General features: G+C 43.4%; 1 protein-coding gene across 4 annotated transcripts in view; it reads right to left on the bottom strand.

Moving 5' to 3' along the window:
- Positions 1–332: 332 nt before the first annotated feature.
- Positions 333–13,034, bottom strand: part of ATE1 (arginyltransferase 1) — a 188,355-nt gene continuing 175,653 nt past the window's right edge. For all 4 annotated transcript variants that reach the window (XM_075348636.1, XM_075348637.1, XM_075348638.1 and 1 more), the window contains exons 11-12: positions 2,177–2,297; positions 333–1,802 (exon numbers count right to left, since the gene is read on the bottom strand). In XM_075348636.1, the coding sequence (XP_075204751.1) occupies positions 1,624–1,802; positions 2,177–2,297 (300 nt within the window). In that variant the 3' untranslated portion in view covers positions 333–1,623. The remainder of the gene's footprint in view (positions 1,803–2,176; positions 2,298–13,034) is intronic.

The raw sequence follows: 13,034 nt of genomic DNA, 5'->3' as shown, positions 1-13,034 counted from the left end.
CCGGCTTCATAGTGCGCATGATCCAAACTCCAGGGTCATGCGCACTGAGCCGAAATCCAGCATCGGGCGGCGATGGCTGTCCCCTTGCTCATTAGCATACGATAAAAGATCTTCAGAAATACTTTTTCTAAAGATCCCTTTATCTATGCTACTATATACAGGGACGGTTAGGCAGAGATTAGCAGTATGCACCTAGAACTGCTCATGGCTCTGGGTGCATTTTGCACTTGACAGGTTCCCTTTAATACACTTATTAAAGTAAGCAAGCAAATTGGGGAAATAACGTACTACAAAAAAAATCTCCATTAAACCAAAAAAAGGAAGAGAATTCATGATTTTTTCAAGATTTTATTTTTTTTGTAGAGGAAAAAAAAAATAAAAAGTACATATCCAATGTCTCTAACCACATAACAGAAAAAGATGGAACAGAAGTTAACTTGACAGTAAGTAAACAGACTAAGAACTCATGAAATGTTTAGCCTTCTGATTTGTTACAGACGTCACCAAACCACCAAAGTATATTCTCCGTAAACAGGAATCTGTTACTTGATAGGGCCCATTTTCTCCATGAGAAGTCCGGTAAGCTGTTGTGGGTGTATATAGTGACTTTATAAAGTTTTCAATATATACAGTGAAGGTCAGGCATTGTCTGCCAAACCTGGTTACAGTTAATAGGCACGTAGGGTGACGATGGACCCGGTAAGCAGTAAGGATCAAGTTTGCAAAAAGAAACTCCACAAATAGCTCAAAGGTGACATAGGATCCGTTAAAATAATTGCATATCTAATCCATGCTATCTGACTCGTTTATAGATCTACTTTTCACATAAGCCTGCCACCAACCACGGCAACAAAAACTGTGCCTGCAGAGTCTTGAACGATACAAATCCATAAAGTGCAGTCTCTTAGGCCCCTTTCACATTGCTTTCTGATCTCCGTTCAGTGGTCCCCTTGAGACTTCCATCCGAACCCCCTGCAAAACGGGTTTCGGAGGTATGCGCCAACGGGGCTACTGACTATAATGGTGCAGATTGAGTCACCGTGTGTACGGTCGTGCACCTTTTTCGACAGTATAAGCTTTCCGGAGGCAGACATCCAGTCTACTACATCTGGGTGTCCGCCTCCGGAATGGGAATACTCCCAAAAATGGTTCACGGCAGAGCACATGGTGACTATCTGTACTTTTATAGTCAGTTGCCCCTGTCAGCGCATAAGTCCGAACCATTTTGTGGTTGGTTCGGACGGAAGCCCCGACGGGACCACTGAACGGAGATTGGAACGCAATGTGAAAGGGGCCTGAAATGTCAACCCAACACACAATATACTCAAGCTCTGTCTCAGCAACATGTAACACCTAAAACATTTAAACTTCTAAAACAAAGGGGCTAATGGACAGAGGAGGCCACATTTTTTTAGCCACCTCCCCAAGACCACTGCATAGATTTCTTAACCAATGCACAAAGGAGGTGTATATTTTTTTGTAGGGGCATAATATTATATGTAGGAATCACAGTTCTTCCATTACACCAGACATCCTGCAGATGGTATTTGACCCTGGTAAAAATATCGGCATGCAGTCCTCTTCTCCGGAGCGTTACTTTGGAGGAACCAAAGTCCTGAAATTTCAACTGCGGTATAGAAGCATGCGTTCCGCGCAGGTCTGACCCACCAAAGTGGCATACTGCTTAACCACAGTCTCATCGCTTGGCCCCTTGCGTCTCTTCTTGTAGACGCTGTAAGGCATGACGGTGCGTTTGTGCAAGACCCGAACTCTATTCAGCTCTGATAAATGGTCTTTGTCGCCTGTGAAAAGAAGAGAAGGTGACGTTCACACTGCGGTAATCGCACAAGAGAGAGAAAAGCAAACGGTGATGAGAATATCCTTAAACATCTGTACAGAACAAAGACATGAAGACGCTGGAGCTCCAGAGCAATCTATTATGGACAGAATGAAGAATTTAATTCTGCGCAAGAACATCTGTGGCCCAGCTGGGTTTAAAGAGACCACCTCAGATAGCACAATATTAAATGCCTCTGTAGAAGAGGAACAGTATTAGGTCCCTTTGACATTGTTAGTGTGAAGTATTAATGAAAATGTCTACTGATGGGCGAAGTAAAGCCTTTTGGAAAATCCCAAAAAAGCAAATGGTAGGAACGCAGGCTAGAAAAGCATATACCTTCTTTAGGATTACCATTAAACCGAGAGTATTTTGAGGACTCCAGCAGCGGTAAACACTTCTCGATAGGCACCCAGAAATAGCTCTCCGGACAAAGAAGTTGTGATGGCTTATACTGACCCTGCAAAAGAGAGGAAACGCATGAATGACAGCACAATAGGAAGATGGATTCAATGTTTCACAGTGGGAAAAAATACAGGAACCTCTCCGAGTTAATATATTAGCAAATACCTCCAATTTGAAATGTAGTATAGTTCTCCTGATATAGCCATGTCTATTACTTCATGTGCAGGGCATTGCAGTATCTTAGGTATCCATGGTTACGACAACTAGCAACTGTCACTATATGCGTGGTCGTAACCATGGATAACTAAGCTGCAATGCCCTGCAGATGAGGTAAGTGACAGTGAATCAGAAGAAATATATTACATGTCTAATTGGAGTTATTTGCTAATATTACTATTATTACCTTTACTACATATTGGGATAGGATTTTGGAGATGGGAATACACTTAACTGTATGGCCACACCATGATACACCGAGCACCTCTACTTTGTTTGGTCATTCTGTGCTGACTGGTTTGCATTAAAAGGGAGCCAGTCACCAAGATTTCACACTCCAAACTATTTTTATATGCCTGTAGCTGTTTAAAAGCAAATTCCAGCAATACCTTTACATGGCATGTCTGTTCCTCCATTACTGAGAAATCGGTGATTGTATTGATATGCAAATGAGGCTGAAGTGCTATTGTAGATATGAAGTCTCTGTCACTCCAGCTCTATTCCCCGCCCAGCTTCGCCTCTTCCTACTGTATGACTCCTTTGCTTGAAGTCACAGAACATAGAGGCTGTCAGTGAGTTAGGAGGCAGCTGGAGGACAGCAAGTAGAGTCTTAACATTAGAAGTCCCAGAGAGGGGTCATTTAACATTCTACCATTGCAACCCTATGGAGCTCGAAATTCCTGGGACTTCTAGTGTCAAAAAGCCTTAGTGGTCATTGTCAAAATTACAAGATTACTCCTTTTGTTTTTTAATAAAGATAGTAATATGAAGGAAAAAAAAATAAAAATTACATGCAATACAAAAAACGGATTTAAAAAATAAATACTGTATATACTCTAGTATAAGCCGAGGCACCTAATTTTACCACAAAAAAAAAAAAAAATCGGAACACTTATTGATTGAGAATAAGCCTAGGATTATAAGACATATCCCAAATTTAGAGAAATGGGGGTCCGACTTATAATCCTAGTGTGTCTTATATTAGCTCACCAGGGCGGCTCGACAGTGGCGGTAGAGCGGCTCTGGAGACTTGGTCGGCGATGCTGCGGGCTCGGAGGAGAGGCGTGGAGTGTCCACCGCTCAGGAGGGTCACAGGATGGAAGGTTGACTTCAGGCTCAGGGGTATCGCGTCTCAGGAGGGTCGGCAATATTGCGGGATAAAGGATGTCATGGCGGGCACCATTCAGCCTGCCTGTGGGCTCCGGCTAGCCTGCCAACAGTTGACGCGATAGACTTCAAGAAAGAGGCTGTGGAAACGGTGCGAGCGCAGATTGAGATCTCGGTATCGCCGACTCTCCATCCTGTGACCCCACAAGCTTTATCCAGATTATAAAGACGCATCCCCATTATACCCCCAGTTTTGGGAGGAAAAAAAAAAAGTGTGTCTTACAATCCGAAAGCAACACTCTCATTCGAGTATAAGCAGAGGGGTTTTTTTCTGCAAAAAATATGAGCTGAAAAAGTCGGCTTATACACGAGTATATAAAGTAATTTTCTGATGATTGTTTCCCTTTAAACCATTACAAAGGAAGCCGTTGGCTCAACTTGGCAATTAAATGCTTAAGAATCCCGTCATGCCCCGCGCCGTTTACTATTCCTTGCAGGTACCGGGTAGGTAGAGAAAGAATTGGCCTTTATTTTTCTTCTTTCTCGCTACTGTGGTCGCCATCACTATTCAATTCTCTCTACAAAAGAGACTTACTAGTAATCAGCATCAGGTGGATCAACTACATAGAAATAAGTATCAGCAGAACACCAACTTGTTGCTAATAATATGCTGAATAAATTCTTTAATTGTCAAAAATTAATTAAATTATTTTTCAAAATTTGATTAAACCCTCCTGAGGAAGGAATTATTAACTTGTTTAATGAGAAATATTGATTAAATACTAACATATATTTACATGTTATTATATACCTGAAAATTTAGCTACCAACAGCTTGTAGATAATAGGGACCTTTGCACAGCTTTTGGCCTCTATACTGACAAAATGATATAAAGGGCTTGTCTGGGACTTTAACAGTGACGACTTATACTCTGGATAGGTGATCAAATGTCTGACCGGTAGGTGTGCAACACCGGGCAACCCCCACCGATCAGCTGTTGTCGGTGGCCGCAACTAATCAGTTGTGGAGCTGCACAGCTCCATCGACTGTATAGTGGCCATGGCTAAGAGTTGCATATCCACCCCTTATTCAAATCAATAGGGATCGGATGTGCAGTACTCAAGTCACAGCCACCATTCAGTTGAGGCAGCTGTGCTGTGCTGTGCATATCCGTAACTACACAGCTCCTGTGGCACCAGGAACAGCTGATCGGTGGGGATGCCAATTGCATGTCCACTGACTATCCCTAGGATAAATCATCAATGTTAGAGATCAAGACAACCCCTTTAATGCCTATGGGGGCAATTCACTTAGATGGGTGTTGTGCATGCCAGTCTTAATGAAGGGCTTGCTGCAGTCCAATGTGCCAAATTCATTTAGTACTGAAGACAATGGTGGAGTAAAAGCGCAATGGGGTCTTAACTGGTTACAAATGGGGTGCAACTGACAGTGGTGCGCTGATCTGATAGGGCTGTGTGATACACAAAAATGTATGGGAATGAAACATCAGCTGCTGCAGACACATGTGAAGATGAAAAATGTGTGCTAGTTCTGCGCTGCTGTGAGAAATGATCTGTGGGAAAGGAGTCCAGGACACACAGATGAAGAATATGCAATTTATTTGACATGTTTCAAAGCTATCCAGCTTATTTTTCAGGAGGAACCAGAATTCTGAATTCTCCTGAAGAAGCTGGATAGCTTCGAAACGGTTCGACAAAACCTGTGTGTCCTGGACCCAGTTTCCATGCATCAATTCGTACAGCAGGAAAAAAACACACATTTTTCCGGTTTAAGAGTTCATGTAAATGCGCATACCACATCTCTGTGGTGTGTGCCTCACCAGAAATGCTACTCCAGTTAGGGGCTGGAGTAGCATTTCTAGATAACAAAATAATGGCAGTTTTAATTGAAGATCAAGCATGGCCATGCCTTGTCCCCTCCCCATCTCCACCCATATTGGCGGAGCCACTTTAATCTGGAGTGAAAAAGCCAAATGCTGCAAAACTTCAGTGCAAAAAAATTGCAACACTTCTAAGTGTTTAGATTCCAAAACCATTAATTAGGTAATTCACTGATTATTCTTTTTAATCTGTATGTGCTTTCAAATTATAATTTCTCACGCCTACCCACTATTTAAAAAAAACAATGGACAAACTGTACACAATGGGTGTGATTACTTTAAAAGGGGAGCTGTTAGGTCCGATAACACTATTGATATTGATTAAAAGTGTTATGAAGGTGACTGTGCACAGTACTAAAAGTGAGACACTTGGAAGAAAAACTTTATTTCTCTCTGAAGCCACTGGCTTTCAGTCATGCAGGTGTTTCCGGAGCAATTACAGTCATCACTCACAGCATTGAGTGGCGGCTGTGAAGCACGCCCCGGCACTGACTGACAGCCAGCTCTGCACTGATGCACTGCTGAGCTGGCTATCACTCAGTGCTGGCTGTCACGGCCAAAGCCACTGTGTAGTCCCAGCCTTAAGTTTACAGTATTGATGATTATGACCCAATATATTATAGCTAATTTAGAAGGAACCGTTGCGTGAATATGGGAACGCCCCGTGAATCCTCGAGTCATTCACCTCCAACTCTCTTAGTGTATTTATATGTTGTCACCCAACCGGAGGATCCAAGACTGGGAGTGCACGCAGCAGGTGAGAACTTGTCAGCATTTGCGATTCGGTCTTTCCAGACATTTTAACAGTCTCATTAATATTAAAGCATTTGCTCACCATAGACAGGATAGGTCTGTCCGGTTCCCCACCGATCCTCAGAATGAAGCAGCAGTAGCACTGGTAAGACATCTGCTCTTTCACAAATTTTGCCTTGGCCCCCGAAGTCGCCCTCCCCAGCCAGATCAGCGATATGCCATATTATTACAAGAATAATTTGATCTAATACATTTATTAAAAAGTCTCAAATACTGGTGATTTCCAGAAATGATTGTCTGTACAGAAATGAAAACGGAGGAATTTCCGTATAACGATCTGCAAGTTGTTTTTGACAGATTTAAGGAGCTGATAAAACACCTCTGGAAAAAGCAGCTTGGAGTGTGAAGACCAGTTTTTTTAATCTTTCCTGGCACACGCCATATATTTACGGTTTTATTCCATAGAAAAGGTGCACAAAAATAGCTTCAATAATTGCAGCAATGTTCTGCTATGGAAAAGAGCTACTGAAACACAAAATGTGATACTAACCCAGGAGACCACACACAATTCTTATTTCAAGAGGGTTGGCTTGGTGGTTATTTGATTACCACCGAGGCAATGTGGCACTAAAGGTCCCAAGTTCAATTCAACGCAAGATTGACAAAGGCAGAGTCCAACCCACTCTTCAAAAGCAACTGAAAACAAACACAACCATTCCGGTTTTAGATAGACCTTCCTCCATGTGCAAATTGCTTAAACGGACAGGAATCGGGAATACAGTGTGGAGTGAGATGCAGTATCCACCATAGATAGAAAGTGAGTGGCACTCACCTTTATCTGCGGTGGATACTGCAGCTCACCCCGCGCTGTTTCCTGATTCCTGTCTGTTTGAGCAATCTGCACATGGAGGAAGGTCTATCTAAAACCGGAACATTTGTGTACATTTGGGATTGTGTTTCAAAATTAAAGGTGGTTCTCCCCTTTTCATTACTGGCCATATCGATATTATGTTGAGCAACAAGGTTTCTCTCAAATACCTTGTGTTGCAAAAAGTGCCTGTGAGCGTTGCTATTGCGGTCCGCTCACCTCCTTCGTGTGACCTCTGATGTCACGTCAGCTTCCTCTTGACCTGACCTCACCGCGGTTGGCCACAGTTTTTCCGAGTCACTGGGCTGTAGGCGGCGTTTCACCGCTCGTCACAGCCCAGCGTCACTCCTGCTTGCAGTGCTCTGCAGTGAAGGAGGGAGCAGGGAGATGCTGGGCTGTGATGAGCTGTGAAACACAACCCACAGCCTGGTCACTCAGGAAGACTGCGGCCTGCCTAAGTTGACATGACATCACCAGACATCTGATGTCATGAGAATGAGGTGAGTGGACCGCAATAGCGCTGCTCACAGGCACTTTTGGCAACACAAGGTATTTGAGAAAAACCTTGTTTCTCAACATTATATCAATGTGGTCAGTAATGAAAAGGGGTGAACCACCTCTTTAAATATTATTCACTTTGATCCGAGTGTCAAGTTTCATAAACTACTTGTAACGGGATTGGATCCTACTTGGGCTCCATATGACCAGAAGTGCTGTGATCATTTTCTACATCCCACTCTACAAGACCCATTGGTAGCCCAATTGGTTCACCACTAAGTTGGTGTATCTACAGGTATTCCAGAGACTAGTTCAAGTACAAGGTGTGACTTCTATATAAATATATAATAGGTTTAAACACTGCAATCTTGGGTGTGGATTAGCTCTCCTTAAAGGGGTTTTCCCACAAAGTAGATTGACATCAATAGATCTTAGAATAACAATTTTCACAATAAATGTTCCTGAGCTGAGATAATCTTATATGTGTATCCCTGCTATGTACTGTGAAATGGCCATGTCTGACAATACAGAGCTGCTCTAATTTATGGTCGGCTACCCTGTAAGTCAAATAGGGTCAAACATTGACTTACAGGGTAGCTATTTTCTCCATGTGAAAGATATAAGATTGTCTCTTTAGCAGAATGAGGACTATTTGTGAATAAAGCGATCTTTCAGTTGTGATTCTGTTTTCATCCATAAGATCAATCAGTTTTGAAAAAAAAAAGACCATCCTGTAACACTGTCCCATTGAAGAACAGAACATCCACCGTTTTACCATATGGCTTTTCTCGCTTTTCTAAACATCCTTTCCATCCGAGAAAGCCTTCCAATATGGCTCTTACAGGCTGCCAGCTTTCTTTTTCCACTTTCGGGAAATCAAATACACAAGCCATACTCATGGTCAGGAAATTACTTTTCACCCTCCAAATTAATATATCTATTCAGTACACAAAGATAAGACTTAACGGTCATCCAAAAACCTGGCATCAAAAGGAAATATCTACATAGAAATGATCTGAGAAGACCGGAAAGACCTAATCGCAAATGCTGACAAGTTCTCACCCGCTGCGTGAACTCCTAATTAATCTAGAGGCCATTGTACTAATGATTAAAAAAAGTATCAGCTTAAAGTAAACAGAAAATGGCTAAAAGATAGGCTTTAATAATGTTTAGATGATTTGGGGAAAAAGCAGAAGAATCCAGTACGTTCTCCATAAATTGACCGCCAGGTCATCCAAGTATTTCCGGAATATCTGCAGATGGTCCTGCGGCACGCACACTCAGGGCGGCACGCACACTCAGGGCGGCACGCACACTCAGGGCGGCACGCACACTCAGGGCGGCACGCACACTCAGGGCGGCACGCACACTCAGGGCGGCACACTCCTCAAGGTTTTCTATTAAACATTTATATTAACCATTATTTTTAGCACAAAGATGTAATACAGAGAAAGCATCAATCGTGGAAAAACTTTACCTTCAAATATTTTTACTAAAAAAAAGTGAAAATTTCACAACTATTTATCATGTGTTACTTGTATAGCGCCATCATATTCCTCTGCGCTTTACAGACATCATCATCATCACTGTCCCAATTGGAGCTCACAATCTAAATTCCCTATCAGCATGGTCTTTGGAGTGTGGAAGGAAAAAGGAGAACCCAGAGGAAACCCACACAAAGGTGGGGAGACCATATAAACTTCTTCCAGATGTTGTCCTTGATGGGATGTGACCCCAGTGTTAGCCATGTGTCCAGCTCTGAATTAGGATTTGGCAGTATATCCTGCAGCAATGCCCTCTCTCATACTTGCCCTCCTCCTCATAATCTCTCTAGTTACTTTAGTGCTCTCTCTCCCCAACTTTATATGTAAAAGGTGCCCACAAACGTTAGATCATTTTTGGCCAATCTAGTGGATTAGGCCAGGACCATCTGACCATCTAATGTGTACGAGTACTGTTCTGACTCTGCCCTCAAAGAAAAAAAATAAGACTTGACATCTTCAATTTCAACATGTCTGATCCTGTGCTTTTCAAGGGCTTTGTCCCACCATAATCACTGAGAACACCCATGGCGAACCAATAGCTGTCAGCCAAATGAGTGGTTGACCAATAGAATTCTAAGGTTTGGGCTTTGCCCTCACTAGATTTATGCTGCCCAAACCATAGGCAGCTTGAATTGCTACTCGACTGCAGCTCTGGGGTGCCAAACGTCCAGAAGTTCCAGGACAGTCCATAAAAATATGGCATTTAAGGCCTAGTCCGTAAAAAAAAAAAAAAAAAAATATATGTAAGGCATCCGTGATTTTTTTTGAAGCTTTAGAAATTTGTATAGATTATTTTGACTGTAATTAGATTACAGTTTACAGTGACTGCAGCTGATGTAATCACATCAGAATTATGGGCTGTAGACATGGATCACTTAGAATCACAATGATTTATTATGGTTTTACAATGTGTGTGAGAAATATTGTCTGTCAATGATTTTTTGATAAACTGTCCAGAAACAAATTATAAAGTTAAAGGGAACCTGTCACCAGATTTTGGCCTTCTAAACTAAAACTAGCACCTTAAGCAGCACCTGTGCTGCTTTCTATAAAGGTGCACGTTACCCCCTTAACAGCCCCCCCTGTAGACCGCACAAATACTTTTATAAAATCTCCCGCCATGTATGTAAATTGTCCGGTCCGAAGGGTGCCCTAATCTGCGTCTCCTGTTCCTCTAGTCCCTTCACCGTCCTCTTGTGCTGATTGACAGGACGACGCCTCGGGCACCATCAACGTGGATGGGCAAAATCTCACGCCTGTGCAGACATATTCCAGATTCACGCAGGTGCACTTCACTCTGCCCTATTGCGGGCAGAGCCAAAAAACAATGTGCCTGGGTGAAGCGGCACGTTCTCTGCGCAGGCGTGAGATTTTGCTCAGCTTTGTGGCTGAAGCTGGTGACGTCATACACGTCAATCTGCACAAGAGGACAGCAAAAGGCGGGACAGGAGGCGCAGATTAGGACGCCCATTGCACTCGACAGGACAAATTACATACATGGTGGTTGATTTTATAAAGGTATTTGTGGGGTCTACAGGGGAAGGGTCAAGGGTTAAAGTGCAACTTTATAGAATGAAGGACAGGCGCTGCTTAAGTTGAAAGTTTTAGTTTAGAAGGACAAAATGTGGTGACAGGTGCCCTTTAAGTCTGCGCTGCTGCTGCCACTAGTTATGGCATTTTAGAGAAATTAGTTTAAAAAGCCGTTGAGGGATCCTAGAGAGAGACACGTACAGAAATGGAAGAGATATGAGCTGGAGTGGTGCAGGGAGAAGAATTCCAACCTTAGTTTTCTCTGAATCCTATTGGCGATAGCACAGACAGGCTCAGATTAAGGCCGGGGCCACACGTGGACTACTGCGATCCTCGCATGACACTCGGCTCATGCTGGCAGCACAGTGGGAGCCGAGTGTCATGTGAGTCATTGCGACTGAGGTCCGGTCATGTGATCGGACCACAGCTCCGGGTGCGGCTGGCACTGAGGAGGGGCGGGCCAGCGCTGAGGAAAGGTGGGCCGGCACTTAGGAGGGCGGGCCAGTGCTGAGGAGGGCGGGCCAGTGCTGAGGAGGGGAGGGACGGCTCTGTGGAAGAGAGGGACGGCTCTGAGGAAGAGAGGGAGGGATTTATCTCCCTCTCTCCTCCGTTGCCGGCTATTGCCATTTTTGCTCTGCACTCGCAAAAAGCTGGTGTACTGCGTGTGCAGTGTGATTTTTTTTTCTCACCCCATAGACGAATGGGTGCAAGAGAATAAGAATCACATTGCACCTGCAGCATGCTGCGATTGTTTTCTCGGTCCGATTAGGGCTGAGAAAATAATCGCTCATGAGTGCTGACACACAGGCTAATATTGGTCTGAGTGGAATGCGACGTTTTATCGCATTCCACTCGCTCCGATTTTCATGCCGTGTGTCTTACGCCCAACGCTGCTCATGATTTAGGCAACATGAATATAATGACAGGTTCCCTTTAAAGAAATTATAAAACTGGGTGTATATGGAAGATTGAAGACCAGGACTCCTTTCTGGGAAAGACCTACGAGCAATTCCTAGATTTTCACACGAGTGATATAAATCTAGATCTGGAGATCCCCCATAAAAGACCGCAATGCGTTAAACAGCTGTCTGGTAGCATTCACATATTAATAAAATATGAACTTGAGATTGAAAAGAACATTTATAGAATTGAAGTCTGGGATTAGCAGCTTCTTTCTTTGCACAAACCCTAAAAATTAAAAAAAAAACCAAAACCCTTTATGGATGAGAGTGACTGCTGTTAACAGCCGACGTGAGCCCTGCTTACCAATGATCTATGGCTATCCGTTAATATAGCGTTTAAGAGGGGATAAAGAGAAACATAAAATGTTGAAAAGAATGTGGGCCGGGTAATTTGATATAAAGACTTGAGTTCAGGCCTCGGCACCTAAATCGACAGAGAAAATGCCTGTCAACTAATTTTTGTTTGGTAAGCGAACAGTCTTTTTAAGTAGTGCCATATAACCCAAATATTGGCACGCACACAGCGTGCCCTCGCACAACATCAGAAGCAGGCGGCAGCCCCGACCCCCCGCCCCCACCCTGCATTCTGGAGACATTTCAAAGGGAATACTGTAAGGGATTTGTTGAAGGGTCTGAAAATATTGTTTGTTTTGCCGTATCCCATCTAGGAAAGGGTCGCAATGAGATCAGCTTTTAACAAAGAGGAGATTTAACTCAGCGGAGTCCACACAGGCTGGTACAGGGAAGGTTTAGCATACCGCCATTCTCGCACTCACATCTACAATCTGTTGCTGCACAATGACCCCTGTTGAGATTGTATTAAATGGGTATTAAAGCAGCTTTACAGCCTCAACTTTCCCCTAAACTGTCATCAGCAGAGTATTAGTGACAGTAACACCTCCACAGGAAGGATAGCCGGCGGAAGATGCAGACACAAAGGTCGCTTTTTTTTTTTTTTTTAAATTTGCAGTAAAGTTCTCAGCCATGAGACAAACGCATCAATTGACATCATTGAGGCTGGGGATAGCCACATTATAAAAGAAAAATAGGTAGTATGCCGAAAGATCCCTCTATGTCTCATGTGAAACGGGCCAAAAGTATCAGCAACGTCACAAGCAAGTACCCAAAAATCCAACCTGTCTCCTCCACACATCTGTGACCTAGTCTACCGGTACTTACCTACATGCAATCTCCAAACTTCACAAGATTTCCTTCTCTACTCCCCTCTTATCTCCTCTTCCCACAATCGTATACAAGATTTCTCCAGCGCTGGATTGCTCTACCCCAACACATCAGAGACTCGCCCAGCATGGAAACCTTCAAAAGGAACCTTAAGACCCACCTCTTCCGACAACCTGCAGTAATCCTCAGTCCACCATAGCGTCGCACGACCTGCTCTACCCTCACCTACTGT

The sequence above is a fragment of the Anomaloglossus baeobatrachus genome, chromosome 5 (assembly GCF_048569485.1).
Source record: "Anomaloglossus baeobatrachus isolate aAnoBae1 chromosome 5, aAnoBae1.hap1, whole genome shotgun sequence".
Classification (NCBI taxonomy): domain Eukaryota; kingdom Metazoa; phylum Chordata; class Amphibia; order Anura; family Aromobatidae; genus Anomaloglossus; species Anomaloglossus baeobatrachus.
The sequence above is the reverse complement of the archived record's forward strand: the minus strand, read 5'-3'. Positions and strand labels throughout refer to the sequence as shown.